This window comes from Atractosteus spatula, chromosome 7 (assembly GCF_055471065.1).
Source record: "Atractosteus spatula isolate fAtrSpa1 chromosome 7, fAtrSpa1.hap1, whole genome shotgun sequence".
In the NCBI taxonomy this organism is placed as follows: Eukaryota; Metazoa; Chordata; class Actinopteri; order Semionotiformes; family Lepisosteidae; genus Atractosteus; species Atractosteus spatula.
In genome coordinates this window covers 41,511,964-41,535,434 of record NC_142712.1, presented here as the reverse complement: position 1 = coordinate 41,535,434, position 23,471 = coordinate 41,511,964, and the positions used below count along the sequence as shown (strand labels likewise).

At 44.4% G+C, this 23,471-nt stretch overlaps 1 protein-coding gene across 6 annotated transcripts in view; it reads right to left on the bottom strand.

Annotated features, from left to right (window-relative positions):
* Positions 1-23,471, bottom strand: part of tfeb (transcription factor EB) — a 40,637-nt gene that overhangs the window by 13,567 nt on the left and 3,599 nt on the right. For 3 of the 6 annotated variants that reach the window (XM_088921416.1, XM_088921413.1, XM_088921418.1), the window contains exons 2-3: positions 13,320-13,421; positions 4,177-4,436 (exon numbers count right to left, since the gene is read on the bottom strand). In XM_088921416.1, the coding sequence (XP_088777542.1) occupies positions 4,177-4,371 (195 nt within the window). In that variant the 5' untranslated portion in view covers positions 4,372-4,436; positions 13,320-13,421. Of the gene's footprint in view, positions 1-4,176; positions 4,437-13,319; positions 13,422-23,471 lie in introns of those variants that run through there. The other 3 variants (XM_088921414.1, XM_088921417.1, XM_088921419.1) reach the window with 2 other exon arrangements.

Below are 23,471 nucleotides of genomic sequence, written 5' to 3'. Positions count from 1 at the left end.
TATGAAAATCTTTGTTTGAACTTGCACAACTTTCCATGATCATCATATGTACACACATACCCCTCCTTTCACTATTGGGTTAGCGGTTAAATTTGACAGCAAAGAGAAACACAACAACAGTAACAACAACAGGAGCCCATGTTTCTCACCATTGTCTTAATGATCCAAGGCTGTCATCCAGCCTGTTCCTGAAGTTTCCCAGACTATCAGGTCCAACTGCACGGGTGGGCAGCTGTCCTGGTGTCCCACTAACCTTTGTGTAAAGGACTGCCACCTTTTGTCGGCCATGAATTGTAACTTACGTTGTGCCTTTGTGTTACTGTCTTGCTGTTGAGTATAGAGTAATCCACTGGGTTGATTTGTCAGTACCTTTAAGAGCATTTTTCCAAATATTTTGAATACTCTAAATATTTTTATGTAACCTTTCTAAGCCTTTTCCTTTCTGTAGCACAGCCACCACAACTGTGCACAAGCACACTGTGTCTAACTGTTTACATCCCACCAAAAACCTGTCATGCTTTCAAGACAGCCAATCTGAAAAAACCCTCCCCAACAAGACTTCAATGCAGACTCCACCTGGGCTCAACAATGGGAATCACCAGACTTAACAAATACTGTATGTGTCTCATCACATGCCCTACTCAACAACACAAACCAACTCCAGACTACTAGAGAAAATTGGTTCTGGGGAGAGTTTCACTTCAGTACATAAGATGCCAGCGCAAAGGGTTTGCGCTGTATTTTGGAACCAAGAGATGCACGTGTGTTGTGGTTGTCACTGTGGCTCACTCCCACTCAGGTCAAGGGCCCCCCAAGCTCTCATCAGGGTTCAATGGCCTTTCTGGAAGGGGAAGTGATTGGGACCACACAGAGACGCTTGCTCAGATGTGCCTGCTTAGTTCTAGGCACAGACCCAGGCCATTACGTAACGCTGGAGCTTAAATCCGTACGCTGGAGGGCTGAGTTCCCCTCAGAAATTTTTCTGCAAATCCTGAAGGCACCGCGTGCCGGGTGAAAGGCTAGAGGGGATTGCCCTCATTCTTTCACTTCAAAGGCAGGCAGACTTCAGGGAACTTTCTTGTGTCTTTTTTTAACAAGAACTTCCCTTCTTCTGTTATACTGCTGAAATCCTTATAACCCTCAAAGAATGCGAACAAAAAAAAACTTTTCCTTTCCAGCAAAAAGTTTTCTCCCGTTTTCTCTAATTCTTTTTGTTTTCAAAGCATCTCCGCTCACCGAGAAATGTACATGTCAGATTCTTGCATTGCGCAGTGCAGTCTCAGAGCTCTAATGTCCTCCTCGGGGACATTCTGTTCAATTCAAGCTAAGCTGTCACAACTTTGCTTAAACAAAATAAAAAGTCACTGGCTTAGCAAAAGAAAAGCCAGTCATTTCTACGGGCTAATGAATGCAATCCAGATCACTGTCATCTCAGGAGAAAGGAGAAGTATAATGTTAAAAAGCACACTGTCTTATCAGTTAAGTTTCTGCACACCCTCATGCCAAACTTAATGGCCACTAACTCAGACTGCTGGGAAATAAAGAAATATGTAGAAATCTCATGGCTTCTCAAGCATAACCAGGTGCCACATGGCTGGCCAGCAGAGATTAGAGAAGAGCGCTAAGATCCAGGAATGACTTAATCTCGGAGGTGGATCTGACCAATGTGGAGAGCTGGAATGGTGAACCTCACATGCATACTGTAGCTCTTTGTAGTACATTTTCTATACTTGGCTCACAAACCGAGAGGTACCACTCACACCAGCAATTGCTGCAATAGCCTGCTCATCCTCGGTTTTAAAGCAAGATGTGCATTTTAGAACAATGGAAAAAACACCTTCGCAGCCATCTTTTCTTGTTGGCAAGACACTAGAAGCCCAGCTCAAACGTGTTATCGGACAGGATACATGCATGTTTTTTGACAGGGTACACGCATGTTGTTTGATAGGGTACATGCATGTTTAATCAGGGCTCGGCAGCCATGGTTCCACAGTCCCTGGTTTCCTGGTCACCCCTTAGCCACCGTCACCTAAAGGCATGGAGCAGTTTACCTTTTAAGCAGGTCATTTGACTACTGAAATCATTCAGAGACGCTTTGCAGCAAAAAAAACACAAAATGCCCTGTAGCTTTTCCAGGACCAGAAATGACTTAACCAACCTGCTAAACTGATCATAAAGTCCCATTTGTCACAAGTCATTAGGGAGCTGAAGGATAAGGGTGACCTTTAAAACCTGCTGGATTGTGGCCGCTGGCTTGGTCACCCCAGTGCAGTTTTTTTCATTCTGCATTTTATCATTCAAAGCAATGAAGGGACCTACAGTATCAAAACCTTATTTTCTGCTGAAGGTATTTGGATCTAACCTACACTATAGGCCTAAGTTGGGCACTTTGGATGAAATGCCAGGGCAGTTCACCATCTACACTGGGCAGAAGCTGAATTATCACTGAACTTTCGACCAATTTACCGCGCATCCGGGTAGATGGAGAGGCACTCACAAACAGGGAGAAAGATGTTGCATTTTGAAGCCAAAGCGCACAATTCCATCAATAACACATCAGTACTGCGATGAGTTTGTGGGAGCATCTTTTTTCCCCCGTGGCGCTCTGTGATACTCCGAGCCTCCCTTCGCTGAGAAACTGGCAGTCTGTCAGTCACTCGCGGTCTCGGCCGAGAGGACGGCAGGACGGATCCTGCGATAGGCTCCTTCTTATTTTCATCGGACTTGTCTGGTGTGGGTAGCACAAACGCAAACACACAAGCACAATTAAGATAAGATAACATGCGGCTTCGGCTTCTGCTTCCAGCTGCCGGGCAGCTGGCAAAATGCCTGACTCTGGCATCTGACTATTACACTACAGTATGTAGGAGCATGATTATATATTTCCCTCTAATATACATCAGCGCTTACCTGGCTGCCTCTCCACCCCATTACGTCTGGTTTATGTGTGATCCAGAGCAAGTCCTGTCTGCCTTCCACCTGTTACTGGCTGCTGTGTGCTGTGCACGCAGTCCAGGTCTGTGCCAACCTACCCAGGACCTCCCCTCTCAGGTCTTCTTAAGCTGGACGGCAGCCGCAGCACGTGAGGGATTATGCAGCGTGGCTGGATGGACACTGAAAGGCTAATTGAAGCTTACAGCGTGGGCTACTTACTTACCCCTGCCCTACTGCTCTGCCTGATCTCTGCCAGACAATTAACTCAGCTGGGGTTAAAGCCCTCGGGTCTTACTGTTCTCTTGGCTACTTCAAACAAACAGGGCAAGGCAGCTTAAAATTCATCGTTTTTTTGATTGTTGGTTTTGGTTTTTAAATTGTTACCTGCAGTTCTATCCGTCCTTTTCTATATCCAGCAAGCATGAGAATTGTTGCTGTCGAATCCATCTATTTTCTAACTCTGTTATCCAACTCTGGGTCGCAGGGGAGCCAGAGCCTCTTCCAGCAAGCAACGGGCGCAAGGCAGGGTACACCCTGGACAGGGCACCAGTCCATCACAGGGCACACACTCACACCAGGGCCGATTTTCCCAGAAGCCAATTAACCTACCAGTATGTCTTTGGGCAGTGTGAAGAAATTGGAGCACATGAAGGAAACCCACAAGAACACACAACTCCACGTAGATAGCACCCCAGGAATGCCAACCACTGTGCCGCACAAGTGCCCACTTCCTGTCCTCACATCCACCCAATTTTCTAGTTATCTTAAAATCATCAAGAGCTGAAGACCTTTAAAGGGCATTAAAGTGATCCAGTTCAGCAAATGACCAGCCCTGCTGAGCCCTTATAAGCAGACGTGAGAGGAAAACAGAACACCAACCACAATAATAATAATAATAAAAATAGGTGGTTTAAAAACACAGGGCAGCCCCCTTATTAAAGCATACTTTGGTGGAAAAACTTTTAACATTTTTTTCAGACTCCTACTGTGCTTTACCATCTGGACTATGTTGTACCATGACACTTATTTGTAAGGTATGTTCACTACACTATACCATGGTATTGCCATGGTCCAGTGTAGTGAGACTGAGTGAAGAGACTGCAGCAGAACTATGGTAAAACCATAGTAAAAAGGCAAAACCTATGCGACTGGGGAGCCATCTCGGAGCCAGTCATGTCCACCGGTGACCAAACACACACACAGGAAGTGGCCAATCCCAGCAGCGCCCGGCAGCGGCCTCACCTTGAGCACCTCCACGGGGACCTGCATGGGGGCCGGGAAGTTCATGGGCGCGTTGATGGCGGGCGTGGAGGGCAGGGGCATGCGGTGCTGCATGTAGTGCATGGCGGCGGCCTGCTGCTGCTGCTTCTCCCGCTGCTCCTCCTGCTGCAGCTGGTCCCTCATCAGCTGCAGGCGCAGCCCGATTCGCGACGCCATGGCGGGGCGGGGCAGGGGCGGTGGGGCCGGCAGGCCTGGGGAGTCGGGGTCACAGGTGCGGGTCGCTGCAAGGCAGGAAGAGACGAACATTATTGCGTTACAATGGCTGAGTGCACTGTCAGATGGGGTCTAGAAGAGTGGACATTTCTATCTACATATCCTTCGATGTCTTCACTTCACTCCCCCAGCATGGCAGTGCACCTTAATTTCCCTCCCCAGACAGAAGGGATGTGTTGTGAATTTGAGGATCATCACAGTGAAGATACAATATAGCAAGTCACTGTCATTCTGGGGAGCCATGAGAGCATCGCTATTGCAGTTAAGCAGCTTCACATGATGGTGGCCCAGGGATACAGGGACACGCCCCTACAACCCACAAAATGGAAACACCCCTCTGGCCCACACTCTCTGAACATCACTTGTTCTATCCTGTCTGGACACACCCCTCCAATCCGCTCCCTCTGGACAAACCCATCTGCTCCACACTCTCTGGACACACTTTGCCCAGAGAATTGCCGAGTTTAACAATCAAAGAAGTAACAAAGCACATAAACTACAACAAAAACAATAATAGTAAGTAACTAGAGTATAATTGCTAGAAATATCCTACAATCACAGTCACTGTGTATGGAAATAGCACAGACGCTGTTTAAGGAGATACTCAGAACACCTGGGCACAGTTAGAAAACTAGTTCGAAAACCATCCCTCTTTTACGAGCAAGAAATAAGTTATTTAAATACTCTGATAATCAAATACGGTAAGGCAGCTATTGGTTTTGTTATTAGCGCTGTCGTTATAAATAGCAGCAGCAGTGGTGCTGTCAGTCATGGGATGGTCACGAGCCCGTCGCTGTTGTGTTGTGTGTTCAAGCTCTGTCACGTGACTGTGGCCGGGACATCCCCCCACCTTCCCAGTGTGCCCCCTGTGTCTCGGGGGGTTCCCCTCCAGCGGCACCGGCTGAGCACCGGCACAGTTTCCCCCCTGCACGGGCTCAAGCCGGCGAATTGAGCAGAGACCCCTCGCCCAGACGCAGCCCTTCAGGAGCCTACACTGATTCTGAAAAGCACTGAGAAACGGCCCATCTGGCTTCAGCCTGGTTTTATAATGACACCAGCACAACAACAAGGTCCCCCGCCTTTCAGTCCACCGCTCAATTACTTCATTCAACCAACAATCAGGGTAACCAACCAAATCACCTGTTTTTTTCTATAGATCTTGATCAACTTCTAATTGGAGATTACCAGTAAAACCCTGCAGGACTGTTCCTGCAATATTATATAATTATTTGCTGAACTGCAATGCTAACTGGGGAATGGGAGAAAGTCTGCAGTTCAAGTAACTTGCAGGATAAATATTATTTGACATACAACAACCTAATGTGTAGAAAATAGAAGGGACACTTCAAAACTGATGCAACAGGTCTAAAATCATGGAACACAAGTAAATACTTCAGCAAAATCTGTAAGATTTCTAACATACAACTTTTTTATGAGTTGGATATGTGCATATATATCCCAAAGCACAGCTCAAGCCCAGATAAAAGTATCAGAAACAAAAGCAACACAGTGCCCTAAATTTATCTTATAAGAGACAGTGTTGCATGTTTAGCACAAAAACACAGCTGCAAAATAGTTTATTTTAATTTCTGTGAGAGCTGCCAAGGCACACTGGCACAAATACTGACAGGGGGTCTTAACACTAAAAAAGGAGAAGGAGACTCAAACCTTCCTAAATGAAACAGTAACATAGGTACAGCAACAACAAGCTTATTGTCTAGAGGTACAAAGAGATGACCAGCTCCTATTGAGAAGCCAGTGAAGGGGACTTCAGCCCACAGAGCACATTTCACAGCCCGGGTACAGACACACAGCGAGCTTTTGTGTCTGTTTTCAGCTGCATCACTTGTCTGGATGTACAGCGAGTCGCCAGCCGTTGGGCAGAACTGCACATAGCGCACAGATGTGCACGCTCACCGTGCAGCTGTGTCATTGATGGCAGGCACTCAGTTATCAGATGGGAATAATGACAGATTTAACCATGGCCATTCCAGCAGATGCACACCAATCTCAGTGACGAGTCTTGCGGACAGCCACAAGGAAAACTGGAATTTCATTTTTTTAATTAAATGAGCCGGACAGGTACTGTATGAATGCACCCAAAAAACAAGAAGAATATGAAATGCTAACTGGAGCTTGATACTTATCATTTGCAAGGCAAATATACCAAAGCCAACAGTGCCTGGTTGAAAAATACACTTGCGATCCGAAAAACCCCAAAGCAAGACCCTCCTGGGCAACACACAGATGCAGAGCTTTTTCAGAGAGCTTGAAATGCTGTTACACCCAGTATTTTTATCCTTCTCTACGGCCTCTGGAAGCCAGGACGTCTGTGAGAATAAATCCTGGCTTACCGCAGCTTTGATCTGACCCCTGGATGGTGACTCCTGGAGACTTCCTGTCAGGTAAACACGAGAGAGAGAGAGCTCCCGCCAAGCAAGCTGGAGTTGCACTTCTGCAGCTGAAGGGAGGGCTGAAGTTGTAACTTAATCTACTCTAAATCTGCCAGAATAGGAAATGATTTCCAAACTGTGACATTGCAGCAATACGAATGCTGTTTTTTTCCTTTGTAAAGCTGGCAGTATGGGTACTCTGTACCATGATTTCTGCCCACTGCACCCACAGTGCATATCGTTAAAGCCCAGAAGCACCGAACCCTGCATGTTCCCATTCCTACCTGGAACAAGACAGTTCGAGTGCAATTCTCCTGCGGATCCCAGCTGAGATCTTTCTAGTGTGCAATACGCAGTTACCATGACCATCCCTTTGGTTAAGATAATATGAGACCTACAGGCAACCTAAGCAGGGAGCGTCACTAGCCAAGAGAAAGTGTTCAACAAGGGTAGACACCACTGAGTTGCAAAGCCACCACGGAGATGGTATAATTACAGCTGGAGGTGCACAATGTGGCATTCCAGTGCAAAACACAGAATCTTTGATCAGCCTAATCAGCCTAAGTATGCCATACCTTTTGTTTCATTAAAAAAAATCTATGTTTTAGGCTCATTTTTTAGGCTCTTAAATAACTGCCAGATGAGAAAAAGAGTCAGTGTGAAAAATCTACACAGTGAAATCAGTGCTCTTTATCTATATGCAACATCGCAATTCTGCGTGCAGTTTCGTAACGTGTTGCTTATTATGTGGGTGGCCACCCCTATCATGACTTCAGTGCTGTCTAGAATAGATAATGCACAACTCCAGTGCAATGTCAGTGATGCCACTTACAGCGAAGACCCTGACATGCAAAGATGTTTATTTATAAAGCTGGACCAAGGGGTGATTTGATCTCTGAAGTCAATGACAGAGCCAGAGAGCCGTGTGCGAGAAAACATTAGTCTGTCTGTCACAGGAGCTTTCCCGATTAACAATCGTTCACTCCCTTCTGTTTCTAAATCACAAAACAAAAAAACTCTTATTAAAGCACAGCATATACTGTACATTAGCTGTAATCTGTAATCTTTTATAGTAAACATATGTGTTCGGTATAGAACAAACAATTCATTGAGTTGAACAGAAAAAAACTCTTTCTTGCCATTCCAGGCATTTGTGGGAACAGGAAGCACACAAATGCATAAAAATTAATGCTTTACATGACTACACAGAGCTTCTTTTGTGTATCCAGTCTGTGATGTCACAGCAGTATAACTATAGAAACAAAGACTCCAGAATTCCACAGCTTGTCCATGAAAATAATGGTGTTGAAGGGTTCAGAGTGGAAAAACACATTTGAGGGTTCAGCAGCCTTTCACGCTAAGATGTCTGCAGTTTTAAAGTGGATACTTCATTGTCTCACTCTGACGGCTGAATCTTTTTATAGCCACTGACAGCTACATTCCGAATAACTCCTCCTTGCACCCAGCACTAACACTGCTAAATCTGGAATCACACAAACTGGGAACTGGCAACGCAGTCAAATGGTTATTACCAAGCAACACATCGGTGTAACTACAGAGGTCGTTCTGTCATTGTTTTCTTATTGGGCAAGAAAATAAGTCAACCTTCAGTGCTGTAAGAGGTCAAAGTCATAACCAAAAATATACTCTCTGACTTCATACTTTGTGCACAGGTAAAGAAAAGACAGGTAACTCCCAGGGGTATAACACCAGGGATGCCACTAAGGGACACACCTCTCCTCTGATGGGCGCTGACCCCCCTGCTGTCACTGTGGAGCTTGTAGCTTGAACTGCTCGGTCACACAGGCAGGCCAGAGGAGCCTGTCTGCTCTTCCTCATTCTCCCCCGTGTGGGGTCGGGGGTCACTGCTAAGACACATCGAGAAACACAACTGGCAATTCCAAGCTGGGTGTGTGCATCAACCACATGCAAATTCTAGATTCCAGATTCATGAAAAAATAATAGAATTGGCAAGTTTGCCGAATCAGATTGGATCAGAATAGCGTACCACGGACATTCATGAAAGTTTACAAAAGAATCCTGGAAGGCTTGATGATAAGGAGAAATATGATGCCTTTCCTGTAAATTACAGTGTCTCTGATATCCCCCATTTCCAAACTTTTCCCAAGAGCTGTTTTGGGGCCGTTGTACAACTGACTTTTTCTCTCTCCTGGCCAGGGCTGAATCCCATTCACATCACCAGAGTAAATGGGTAATCCGATTCAGATGGGAGTGTTATCTTTTTAAAAACAACATACCCTTATATTACTGTATGATCATTTCTCCATAAAAAGACCAACTTTAGTTAATGCTGGGGCCTGGTGGTCCGAAGAATTTATTTCAAAGCCTAATCAATGACTGAAATCCTCTGGAACAAAACTGCTGTTTTGTTGAAAACTAATGTTTTTAGCTTTTGCTGACGATGTCATGAAAAGACAGTGGGAAAACGTAAATCAATAAATCAATATGCTCCACGTACAGATGGAGTACTAAAAAAAACCTGCCAGGTCTTAAGTGGTATTTTCTGGTGCTGGAAAAGTTCAAAGACGAGAATGAAAAAAACAACAACATGCAAGCATTTCCTGTAACGTTCACTGAGATGAAGCCAGCCGGGGTGCTCCTGTGCTTCAGAAATGTGGGTGCAGGGAGGTGCGGAAGTGGGGTTTGTGAGCGCATGACCAGTGGAACCAGGAGTCTGGAGGCATCTGTGCCGTGCAGTTTGCACCAGCGCTCCTTTGCTCTGCCTTGGGCCAGCCCTTGGTTTAAAATAACTCTTTCTCTTTCCCTTCCCCTTTTTCTTTCAAAAATGCAGCTTTCAAAACCCTTACAACATCCGCCACAACAGCCAGCTCTAGGCCTGTGTGGCAGAAGAGTGTACAGGCTGGCTCCAGCGTATCTGTGCATGAGCACGATAGCGGCGTTTTGAAACTCGTCAGATCAGATTAGTTCAATTCATAAAACTCAATACAGCCACACATGAGCAAGCACCTTTTATCAAGTGGGAAAAGCCTCAGATGAAGGCCCTTAAATAAGCTCAAAATAGATATGTGTACTGTATGTAACAATATATGTTCGTCTCCTTAAGCTTTCTGAAACCTTTGCCTAAAACGTTCGAGTTCGAATTTTTAGATTGAATGAACATCTAAGCACATCTAGTCAATATCACCAGTACCTTTTCCTAAATTGGGATTAAAAAAAAAAGAGAAAAGCTCACCAAATATCTTCAACAGCCTCCGAGAGAATTATCTGTAACCTTTCCTCCCCAAACCAGGCTCTTCTAGGCTAACTTTCAAGATGAGAACTCTTTTTCAGGTTGATGTGTGCTCGCAGATTCCCTGACTGCTTCATGTCTGTGAACACGCCAACAGAGAAGCCCTCACAGCTCTCGCAGACCGCCAGCGGGATCAGCTAATTACTACTGAGAATCAGCCCCAAAGTGGCTGGTTTTGGAGGAGGACCTCGCCTGGGCTGTACTGGTGCAGTCCCCCAGGCAGCGAGGCAGCGATCGTGTGCTGCTCGGATCCAGCTGCAGCAGGGCGGAACGCGTTTCTCGGGGCGACTGTGGCTGCCAGCCCTCCCTGACAGGAACACTTCTGCTGTTTGCACCCAGCAGAGCGCATCGCTGCGCAGTGTTCCTTCCTCGCCGTCGCGCACCGCTGCCTCCTGCGGCAGGCCACTACTCAGGCCGAGGACGCAGCTAGTGTACATCACGGACAACACGTGTCGCTTCATGGAGAGCTCCTGCCACTCCGGAAGACACTCGAGGGTGGCGACAGCACACACACCTCCTCTTCGCCCGGACCCTTCGCCCTGCAAGCGGACTACCTGCTCACGGCTCTTGCATGAAAAATATGAGCATTTCCTTAAGAGGGACTTTTTTGTTCTTTCAAAATGAAGCATGAATATATAAGCAACTGAGTTTATCGCTCAGAATATAGGAACTTTTTTATAGGAAACACTTGACTGTGCTGCTTCTCAAGGGTTCATTCCTCACATGCTGTCGAACTTCTCTGAATTCTGTAGACCTTGTACAAATTGGTTACTAACACTCTCAGAATAACATTAAAATACATAGAAACATATATACTCTACATCCATCCGTTTTCTAACTGCTTTATCCAATACAGGGGCACGGGGGAGCCAGAGCCTATCCCAGCAAGCAACAGGTGCAAGGCAGGGTACACCCTGGACAGGACACCTGTCTATGGCAGGGCAGACAGACACAAATACACATGCATTCACACCAGGGCCAATCTTCCCAGAAGACAATTAACCCACACATATGTCTGGGATGGATGGATGAGTCGTGCACTTAAAAGATAACTTTAAAATCTTCAGGCCCGTGGACCTCCTGGAATGGACTTTGCCAGCATCAAAGACTGAGGGTCCTGGTTCTAAAAGTTCTGAAGTCCCAAAGAGCCCCCCCCTCACACGCACACATCCACACGTTCTGGGAATCTGACATGCCGACTGTGCGTCACAGGGCTATTCCAATTCAGTACAGCAACCGTCTTTACAGTAATATCTTAAACCTCACATCTCACAGCGAAAGCAGGCAAGGTATTCACAATTTAATATTACAATGGAGGGCACCAGCATGCTGTCAGTACAGAGGGGTGTTGTGTTGCTTCTCTGAGCAGAGAATAACCTCAGAAAAAAAATAGCTCGAGATGCAAAAAGCTTGCTCTTGGACATTCAAAACTTTAAATAAACTACACAGAAGTACCGCTCTCAGAGTTTGCATACAGTTTTAGCATAAAGTAACCAATGTGAAACTGAAGAAAGCTGTGCCTTTCCCTGCAGCTGCAACCTCTTCACTCTCAGCAGCTGTGGTTAGATACTGTAATCCTTCTTTACCTGAAATGATGAGCACAGAAGCCGGAAGGAGGCTGGGGAGGAAGCTGTCTGTGGGCCAGTACCGCTAACCGGTGTTACTACAAGACCGCCCCATGTTCCTGAAATGAATTTTAATCTCGGCTTCATCTCTGAAAGGCTGTAAAGACGATCTTTACCACTGCCCATCGCACCGCTTGCTATGGTTTATAAGTGGGCAAACCTAGCAAGTGTACATGAAACTCATTTGTTTACTCATTCTGCTCAGCAGCCTTCAGAAAAAGGACCTTGAGTAACCACCAGAACCTGCCTGTTAAAATGGCCAAAATTCTATCCATGCTTTCATACTGTATATATATATACATACTGTCCAAGCATCGGACACACAGATACATGTTATACATGAATGGTTTGACAGTTATAGACAAAGTGAATAGTCTATTGTATAATAAGGTGGGAGAAAAGTGAATGTAACAAAATGGAAAATGTAATTGGATGGAGAGACCTCTCTAGTCATGTGCTGATGAGCACTTGCATAACCCTCGCAGCAGCTCTGATACACTTCCAGAATGACATCTCAGGAAGTTGTGAAATCAATACAACAACAATTAAAAAAAAGCACAGGAAGAATCGACGCTGTTGGTAAAAAAAAAAGGCATTCTTTTTTTTCCTACCCTGAAAAACAAATTAAGACGTGGTCATAAGACCGTGCATGGATGTATTTTTAACATGTAATTACATGTATCAACACTTAGATTTTCCATTCGAGGAGCCCGGAGCAGAACTCAGAAGCAGGAGAAAGCAGGGAGCTTAAGGGTCACGGCCCCTGCTGGGGTTCAGCGGCACAGAAACACCATGCTCATACCTGAGCAGCTGGGGACACACACAAGCAGGAGCTCAGAGCCTCAGCTGCCCACCGGACCCCACCGCAGGGTAAGAGCCACGAGGAGCTGTGAGCGAGTAACATGACCGCCTCCGGTCAGCGTCCCCGCTGACCCCATCCAGTTATCTTTCAGGAAGCCTGTCCCTAGAGCTTGCCTACACCTGTAAACTGTGCTGGATGGATGAGGAGTACTTGGATTTGAATCCCAAATAATCTCTACATTTTTTCCCAAACTCTCTAAATTTAACAAATCAGTTTGCAAATGATCACAGAGAAAATGATACAAATCTTCAGATTTTTGTGATTTAATAGTAACCTACAAAACCTGCTAGGCTGGGGCTCTCCAGGACCAAGTCTGGAGACCCCTCTTCTATACATAAAAGGACACTTTATTTTTTAGCATTATACTTTTATACACAACCTCAAAGTGTTCCACCTAGACCATTATTAGGTCTCTGTGTATGAATAAGCAAGTTGACACATTACACTTTTTGTGTGTCAGTTCACATGGAACGAGGAGTCATGAGAGTACGTTCAAGCTTGCTTTCTGTACTGCAAAGATAAAAAAAAACTTTTAAAAATCAATTTCTAAAAAGAGAAGCTCATAACTCAACATGGTACATCTCTGACAGCTCCAAAAGAAGCACCAGGCGCCCAGTTACCATTCAGCAAGAGTGACAGCTATGCAGTGCTGGAACTAAGCGATGGGACAGCTGCAACGTCGTCCCATTCAATGCAGTATTCTCTAGCTGGATGTGTCCGAACAAAGGCGAGACAATTACCTCTTTATCTGAAATCGCTGAAAGTGCTCCTGGTGCCTTCAACACACGGTGCTCTACATCTCTGTGAGGGGAAGGTCCTTACGGAATACTCATGGAATTATGCTGGAAGAGAATTAGGATGCAAATGGTAAATAAATAAATCCATCAATTACTGTGCTCAGTCCTCAAGGGACACTGTCCAGAAATTGCTCCTGCCTTCGTTGACACTGTCAAGTGAGCGTCCTGATATGAGGTGTTGGTTTGCCAGGACTAACAACAACTTCGAACTGGGAACAGGAGTCAGGAAACTCCAGGAATTCCTGCGCTGAAAAAGCGCATATCTGAAGCAGCTTCAAAATGACACTCATTTGCAGCTGTTGTAGAAATTATACTTTCCAACTTAAGATTACAGTGCGTCTTGGAGAAAATGAAAAAAAGTCTCCAAAGTCTTTAATTTCCCCCACAGTCGAGGTTATTGCTCCTATTCTGTGAGTACAGGACTGTACACAATATACATTTTCCTTTTCTTTTTCCCAGAGATTTAAAATACGCTATTATCCTCATGTATGGTTAGAGCCTTAACCACTTGGATCTTATCTTAACAAAGATCAAACAAAAAAAGGTTTACCAGCTATGACACTATGGAAAAGTTATCAGAAGCATTTCAGAATAAAACCGGCAAGGAACATAATTTTCTCTGCGGTTTGGGATTTCACAACACTAGAAAGAAAAGAGGCAACTAAGTCACGAGGTCTGTATCCGAAGGAAAAAAACTCAAGAGCACAGAACTGGTTTGGGGATTAAAAAGACATCTTTCTTCCTGGACATGTACACCGTTTAAAACATTCATGGGGTGAAGTCCTGAAAACACAAATTTTACAATTTATAGATACCACAAGGAAATAATCCAGATGATTTAAAAATACGGAACAGTGCAGCAAGTCTCATTACATAGGATAAGGCTATTATAGTGAGGTTACTCCTCAGATCTGTCAAGAGCTTTAGACTTCCTGTGGTGTGGGACAGGGCTTACGGCAAACTGTGTTGAATACATATCTGGTCTATAAAGATGGGGTTCAAATTCAGAGTCAGACAACACACGCTGCACCTGTAACCAGCTTTGAAAAGGCACTCTTCTGCCAAAAAGTCTCCAAATGTGCACAGAAATTATATCGTATTAGTCAATTATGGATTAACTATATTTCCAACTAGTTCCAAAAATTTGCGTATTTCTTTTAAAACCAGCAGAAATCTGTGTCAGAATGAGATATAATGATCTCCACAATTCATATAGTTATGAGCCTGTGGGCGTTCATCATGAATCAGACCCTTTATTTCAATTCTGTTCTCAGGCTTCTTATCTCTGCTCAGATCCAAAACAATGTGCATCTTGCAGATGACTGCAGCTCAAAGAGGTGTTTTGCAACCATTACACTCAACACCCTACCTGTTATGCAAACCAGCACTCGTTGTTATAATGCTGCTGTTGCTGCTTCGACTAATGCCTGCCATAGTTTTACAGTACCTCGAAGGAGATGCCCAGTTTCAACAGAACGACTGCATATGGTAGACCATTCTTCAATAAGAACATAAGAAGGGTTACAAACGAGAGGAGGCCATTTGGCCTGTCTTGTCTGTTTGGTAGACAGAAGCCTATGATGCCAGGATCTCATCCAAAAGCTTCTTGAAAGAAGCCAGTGTATCGGCTTCAACAATGCAGCTGGAAAATTTGTTCCAGACTCCCACAACCCTTTCTGTAAAGAACTGCCTCCTCTTCTGGGCTTTAATGCACTTCCACAAAGTTTCCACCTGTGTCTTCTGGTTCATATTTCACTGTCAACAATGAAGAAGTCCACTGTGCTGGCTATGTCAGGGCCTTTGAGAAATGTGACAACTTAGTTCCCCACATCCAAGAAGTCTTCCCTCATGGCTTTTAGATATTATTCTTATTCCAATAGTTCACTGAAAAGAATGGTAGAACCTTAGGGTGGTGCTCTATAATCTGATGCACCAGTCAACTAAAACAAACTTCTGGAGTTGAGGCGGAGCCTTCACATCCAAATTCAACTTCATGCTTTTGTCTCCAACACTGGAAATTGAAAGAGCTGCGCTGGCAGTGGTTTTTAAATCTCACATCTCAGAGAAGACAAAAAATGCCACTGGAAAAAAGAAGAACAGAAAAGAAGAAAAGAGGGACACGGAGAGGGGTAGAACAAATAGATAATTCATGGGTTTGGGAATTTATTAGACTTTTAAACGACACACAATGGGACACGTCATCCCCACTGAGTCACTCCTAGCACAAAAGAATCTCCATGAGCGTGTCAATATTAGCCTTCAGTTTATAAAAACAACACATAAGATGACAGAAGACGGTCCTTCTGAACCAAAGCTAATATCTCGGATATCTCAAACAAGCAAAAACAAAAAAACAACAAGAGAGAGAAAGGTAAAAACCTATTTAGCTTTGAAATCAGTCGGCCGTGCTGTGCAGCGTGTCTACTGTTCACAGCGTGCGCAAACTACAAGACCAAAAGAAAGAGCAGTAAAGAGAAAAGCCTGCACTACTGTTCCTGCGACGCGACAGTCAAACAGAGCGCCGAGTGGAACTGCTCAGAGTAACTGCAATGCCTTACCATGGTGCACCCACAGTCTAGCTGGAATCCCCTGCCAATGTCTTGCTCGTGATCCCAGTGCTACGTTCTGATCGGATCATGTTTTCTCCTTTCGTTCCCCTTATATTCCTTGTCTGACACTGAAAAGAAACGCCTTTGCTCGTGACCCAGGGCCGCATAAAGTCACAGGGAAACCCTTAGTCATGATCCTTCCCAATTACAGTATTACTTCTTGCTTTGAGCAAGCCCTCCTCCGCTTCCCCTAAATTGACTGAAATGCCATTACTCTTATGGGGAACAAGGAGCTCTCAGTGTCCGAGGCCCTGCTGCAAACTGGGACGTACGTGCAGGGGCTGTCTCTGTGCTGGCCTGAAACCCTCAGCTCTGATTGAGGCACAGAAATCCCAGGCAGGGAGTGCGTGAGAAATAGATGATCATGCAGCAGAAGGGTAGACAAACGCAGGCAGCATGTCCTCCTGTTGCTGTTCTTTTCCTTTGTGATTTTTTTTCCTTATCTTTATTTATTTGCTTCTTGTAGAGCACTTTGTTAAACTGCAGGCTGTCTTAGTGACTAATAACTTAATGCAGTCCTCCCACTGCATGGCATCATGAACAGGCATAGAAATGAGGAGGTGTCGTAGAATGAGTGCTATACCAAAATAACTACCACAGCGGCACTGCTTTCCTGTTCAAGAAAAAGCCTTGTCTTATATACGGGTCGATACCTAGAAGTCATAGAGAGGCTGCTGTCAGATTTGTTTAAATGTGTAGCGTAATGAGCAAGCACAGGAAAGTCTTGCTAGCTGAAGACAAGATCGGTTATAAGTGAGTGGAGGCTTACTGAGCCGAACCTCAGCGATTCGAATGTTAGCAATCGTTTCTGAAAGTACCACACTGAATCAGCTACAATACTGTGGTGGAGCAGCTTGTTCCCAAGAGACACCCAAGTCACAACTTGTATAGTAAGAAAGGAGCCTCCTATTTTCAGTCCTACATACCTCTTCCTAAAGTAACTTCCATGTGTCCCCTTGGGTACTTTTTTCACAGCTGTGCATGAAGTATGATACTGTGCTGCCATTTCTGGGGATGAATACTTGCGCCAAGTCTACTGTAGTCCCAACAGTTCGGGACTTCCAGGTCACGTGACTGATGCTCATGTACAATATAAACTCCATGGTCAGCTCTCTGCATCACCCCCACACAATGGCCACTCTTGCTCCGCGGATAAGTGAGCAGCTAATTACTCACCTGTTTTTGGAATTTCTGGAATATTTCTTCCTTACTGTGCAACTCCTGGTGGCCAAAGGCTAGCACGCTAACAGGAAATCTGACATTAACCGCTGCAGGCACAGTAGCTCCAGTAAGATTAGTGCACCACCGCTTACTGTCTATTGACTGGATATGTCTTCCAGAAAACCCGCTCGCCTTAATGAGATATGCGTGCTGTTCCTCAAAAGAGACCTTCTTAAATCACTTGTCTCTTTGTGGGACAACAACCTTGTGATGAATTATACTGCATCTGAAAACCTAGGCTCTCGTTGGATTAAAAATGCAACCCTTCCTGAGAAATTCAACGCATGAAGGTGGTTTCCATTCAGCATTAACAAGTTTAAAATAGGTCATTTCTAGTTGGGGTCAAGATTTGATTAAATATCATTAGCCTGAATGACTGTACTAGAGTATTTTTCGAAGCTTCTGCTCCATAGCAACAACACACACACTGCCCGTCCAGAAGAAAATTATGGTTATATCTCCAGAGACCTTCTCTGGGCTTTTGGTTAAAGTGGGAAACAGCTTGACAATTAAATATCTCACATGACTCCAACAGGAAGTAACTTTATTTCAGAATATACCCAGAGGTTTGGTGAACAAGTCATGCCAGGGAGGTCTATTGGGCAATTAATTCCTGGCTTCCTGGGGTTTCTGCTGCAGGCTGCAGTAAGTCCACAATTCTGCACGTCACGTGCTACTGAAAGTACCTCCTCTCTGCCTGAGCAGATACAGTAACTCCTGTCCAGTGTGAGCTGCACTGGTTCTCTGTGAAACAGGTGATTTTAAGGCAATACAAGGCACTGAATGGTCCAGCTCCAGCTTATCTGTACAAGTACAGTCCAGCGTGTGATCTGTGATCTGCTGACACAGGACTTCTCATCACACCTTAGACCAGGCTCCACACAATGGGCTACAGAGCCTTTTCTTGTAAAGCAGCTCTGACTGAGGAAATCACTTTTACTATCCCTTTTAATGTACTCTTTATTGTTTTTATTGGTTGTTTTTATTGGTTTTCTCAGGTCAAAGTACGGTGAGTTTTTTCATCTTTTTTAGGAAATCTGTTTTTTGGAAAGGGCACAGAGTTCCTAAAAGTACTTAAAATACAGAAAAGCGTCATTATTCTTATTGCTGTTGTTGCTGTTGCAATGAATTATGAATTGATCAATAACAGCTGCCTCTGTATTTTCACCAAAGTGAAGAAACCACTTCTTTATAACGCAAGGCTCACATTCATCCATCCAGAGACGTTTTCTCTTTCCGAGAGCCCGCTGTTTTCACTGGTGAAATGTCTCACAAAAGGCCTCGTCTCTGAGGGGGACGGCTGGAAACACAATTACATCGCAAGCCCCGCAGCAGCGCGAGGCGAGACGTGAAATCTGAAATCGGTCTCAGATCAGAGCTCCTCGCGCTGCAAGGACAGAAAACGCAAAGCAACCTGAAAACACACAAAAAGTCCCAGCCCTCTGTGCTGGGTGTCAACTGCCTGGGTCACTTCCTGTTTCACATGATCATGCAGCAGCTTCCACGAACAAAACTTTTTATTTTTTGGTCAAAAAAAAAATATCGTTGTGGGAGGGGTATGTCAAGAGCAGAACCAGCAGAACGGCATTTTTATTTCTCTTCTAATCCTTCCAAATAAGAGCACGGGGGTGGGCAGCAGTGCGACAGAGCCTGTCGGGTGACGTGGAAAGTCAGATGCACTTGAGACGGAGCGTGGCGAATCTGAGGGGTGAGGACCTGCGATACGGGCCCCGGATTCCTGGCTCTTCTGCGCGAGCGACGCCTCCTGTCCCATGGACACAGGACTCTTGCAGAGAGCTATTTAAAGTATGATGAGCACGCCAGCCCTTGACCCAGCTGGCATGCGGACACGGTCGTGGCTGTAGGCAGGGGTCTGGGATGCTTCAAGGACGGAGACAAGCAGCAAGACATGGATTGCACGGGCCAGTTCTGACCTGAAAATTAAGAGCATCTGGATATCGGCAGCAGTTTGTCCAGAAGAGAAATCTGCAAAGCTGCTCATGCAGAACCACAATATCCTCTGCTGTTCATTTCAGCTGAACACCAGAGGATGCTGAGATTACTCGTCACAGTACCCTCTGAGTGAGTTAATTGGACCACTATGTTGATTAATAATAAGGAGATGACATGTTGTCCAGATCTCTGCATGTTGGCCATTTAGTGATACCTGCAGTGATGAAGCCTACACGACTGTGGCTCTGCAGACAGCCAGACTAGAAAACAAACTCTGCTTGCCTGCAAGCAATGGGTGGGATGTGCCTGGGGCCACGGTGCCACGTTAAACAGAGAAGGGTCGCTTTCAGATATTACGAAACGGCAGTTGTCCTAAAACACACAGTGATCTATTTGACTTTACTTTGAGGTGCTTGCAGAAGTCATTAGATTCTTCAGAGCAGGCCAGTGCTGTGTGCCAGCGCAGGTCACAGCTGCCGTGACAATTCGCAAGGCAGGCACAAGCACCAAACTCACCACCATTAAGAGTTCAACTCAACTGTGTGTGCAGTTAGTATATTTAGAAAATATAAAAGACTATAATATAAAAAATATAACATGTTCCCATGACAAGGGAAATAGGGAACTATAGCTCTTTTTAAGGCCATTCTTTTTTCACAATGCATTTTGACAACTCCAACGCATACTTTTAAAAAAACACAGGACACTTTTTTTTTGTTTTAAAAAATCAATTTTGCATTTCATTTAAACAGGCTTGCAAAAATATTTGAACACCTACATTTTTTCTATTACCACACTGTGCACATAATTGTGACAAAGGGAGGTGGGTTTTTAAAAGCATATATCCAAGTGCTTTCAGCTAGTGCTGATCAATCGAATGGCTCTCTGGCTGCCTGCCAGCTGTGGAGAGTAAGAACTCACATATATATAAGCAAATATTACGGTCACTTACTGAGTTTAAGACCAGGACATTGTGGTATTCTGCAGCGCTGAAGAAAATGATTTTCGACCTGCCTGTTTACAACAACACAAGTGTTGAATTTCAAGTAGCAGGTTAAGCAGAGTTTAGTTTCAGAGTAAATTCTTTGTGTTGTGCTCCAGAGCTGTGGCATGTGAGACATTTCAAAGAGATTCTATACCTTTAGGGAGGGCACACACAAGGGGAAGTCATCCAGTAACATGAAGCCAGACAAAACGAGGAAGCTACAGTAAATCATGTATCCTGTATTGGTCAAGAGAAAAAATAACTCCTAATGTCAGCTCAATGCTCAGGCACACAATGGCGTTACTCATTTGCAAAACTACCAGAGCATTATTCTCAGTAGCACATAGGTATTTTAAATTACATTATTTAAAGTTGAAGACGTGAAAAGTGTGTATTTGTCACTTTTTTTCTTTTATAAAACCTTTTAAAAACCTTTATAAAAAAACTTTTATAAAATCAGAATACTCCAGTTTAATTGACTTTTTTATGCACTGTCTGGAACCATAATAACAGTGTCCAACACACGCGCATGGGTGGGATATTTCACTCAATCCAGGAGAAAAACCTATAGCCAGCTCCTCCATTGAGGACAGAAGTCAAGGGGACTGTCCCAAGAAACGTTTACTGTGGTAAAGCAAGGTAAAAGCAGAGGGGAGTGTACTCATGCGGAGTGAAATCCAAGGACAAGCATGGTACAGTACACAAAGGGATAGTAAAACACCCAAAACAGATATAATAAATGCACGGCGCAGCAAACCCCGGTAAAACAGAAAAAAATACTGTGGTAACCAGTCAACAGCACAAACAGCTACTTACAGTATTAACGTCAGCAAAGGAAAAACAGGATGACTTGGAAAATGGAGGCTTGTGAAAAGTCCCATTCCTCTGTCACTGTTTGTCTTGCCCATACCTGGGCAGCCTTCAACAGCAGCTCAGCAGCTCAGCAGCTCCCAGCAGCAGCAACAGCTGGCGGTTTGAGCTCCTCTGCGCTTTGCTAAGGTGTAGCCAAACATGTCTGTTTACTCAAACAAATTCGAATCTGCCCTGGCGATTCGCTCCCTGTTACAAGGGTAATGAGCCTGATGGGTCTGCCACATGTCTGACAGACTCATTAAGCAGAACCCATCCCACTGCGGGCTGCCCAGATATACTTCACACAGGCATAGATCACACCCGAGATAAATTTCAATTCAAATTTACAACAAAAGCAGTGCCTTAAGCTGCAATTACAGTTCACTTCAGCTTCAATGGAAGTAGCATTTACACTGCAATCTTTACTATTCTACACACAAAATAATACACACAGTAGTACAGTATATACTGTACAGGCACATTTTGAATTATAAATGTGATTGAGTAAAATTATCCTGATGTTGTGTGGAACACAGTGGATCTTCATGACATTAAAGCAGAATTGTGACACACATACTGTATGCCATTATTTTCTTTAAACTATGTATTTACAAAGAATAAATTAATATGTCAAGACAGTACTAGAATTGGAACCACAACTGTCATATTTTTATGTCGCAAAAGAAACATAAGACCATTAACAGTTGAATGAGTGTTATCGGTTATAAAAAGTCACAGGTCAGTTAAAGGATGAGAACTGGAAAGACACTGCATCTAATAGAGCTGACTGTCAAATGGCTTTTAAATATTCATTTCTGTTACTTTCTTAACATTAACAACAATCTAACAACTCAAAATATTCAGAAAACCAAACTGACAGTCTGTTCAAGCTTATCCTTGCACCAGGATCTTTCTCCCCTTGTAAACTTGGGAAACGGATTTGTATACGAGCCACTTGGAGCAAAGCTTCAGTCAAGCTCGTGTTCACAAGCAAATGAAAACAGAGACGAAAACGACATCAATATCAGCTCAACGCAGTGCCACAGGTGGCAGAGCAGCCGCCTTTCAGAGACTACTTCAGGACATGGCGCTAACAAACTCCATGGTGAGAGTGGTACAAATTGTGTTGCAACCCGCTGTACTGACAGTAAGCTTATTACTCACACAAGCTTATGTGAGCTTCGTGTGGTATGCTAAGGTAAACTCAGAGTAAAAGATGTAGAAATGCCTTAGAAAGTCAGATGAGGGCAGCTAGCCTAAGGAAGGTACATGAATGAGTATAAGCATGGAAAACCAAGACAGAACTGGTTACTGTACCAGTCTTTCACAAGGTTAGATAGTACAGCTGAATCTTATGTTAAGGAGGGTAATGCCACAGCTCCCTGCTGTGATGTTCCCTGCTGTGCCAGTTTGCAGGCATTCATGCACTATCACCTCTTCTTGTCTGTTTGCGGAGGCGCAGTAGGAGGAGTATGATTACAAGATTAAAAATATCGGGATACTTGTTTGGGCGCCCGGTTGTTTTGACCATGTTACATAAAGGACATTGTCGCCCCAGATTCCATTCAAGGCACAGGGAGCAGTTTAATTCCAGTTCTGAAAAGAATGTCAGGCTCAGACGGATTAAAAGAGCACACCACTCTCTTCTGCCTTAAACAAAGGAGACTCAATGCATGTATTTAAAACTCTGACAGGTACTGATAAAATCATCAGTAGGACAAGTTGTGAAAGACCGAGCTGAGAACATAAGCGTAAAGGTGCATTCAACACTGAAACCAAAAAGGCACTTCTTTACACAAAGGGTTGCAGGTGTCTGATACAAGCAGACCCTCCACACTGTGGATGCAAATTCCCAAGGATCCTTCAGGAAACAGCTGGATTGATAAACTATTAGCAACCAAATGATCAAGATGGTCCAGAAGACCTCCTCGTCTTTGTCAGCTACAACCCACACAACCACCTGCAACCCTAAGACCTGCCATGCTAAGATGGTGGATTGGCCAATGTCTCGGTTCTGGATCACTCTGGCGGAATTCAACCTCGCACACCCGAGGAGTTATTTCTTCAGAAAGAACCCTGACCCCACAACCAGACTTCAACAATTATCCTCACATTCTCACAGAATGTCCCAGAAAACACTGTGACGTTCTCTATTAACAACTGAAATACAGGAGAAAGCAGATGCAACAAACAAATAAATTGCATTACTTCTGATGGGCCAACGTGATTCAATACACAAGACTTCCTGTGCATTTTACTGACAGGCTGAGGGAGAACAGTTTAGGCCTTTCTCCCGAGTAGGACTGCATTGATCCATTGACAAAAACACATGGCTTCATGTGTAACTAACTGTATTTACATACAGATTAACAAATAATAAGATAATTCAATTGCTCTGCCAGATCACCCACAGATAAATTATGAAGACTAAATTCATCTCACATTTTTCAAAACAGCATTAAAATAAACAGCTTA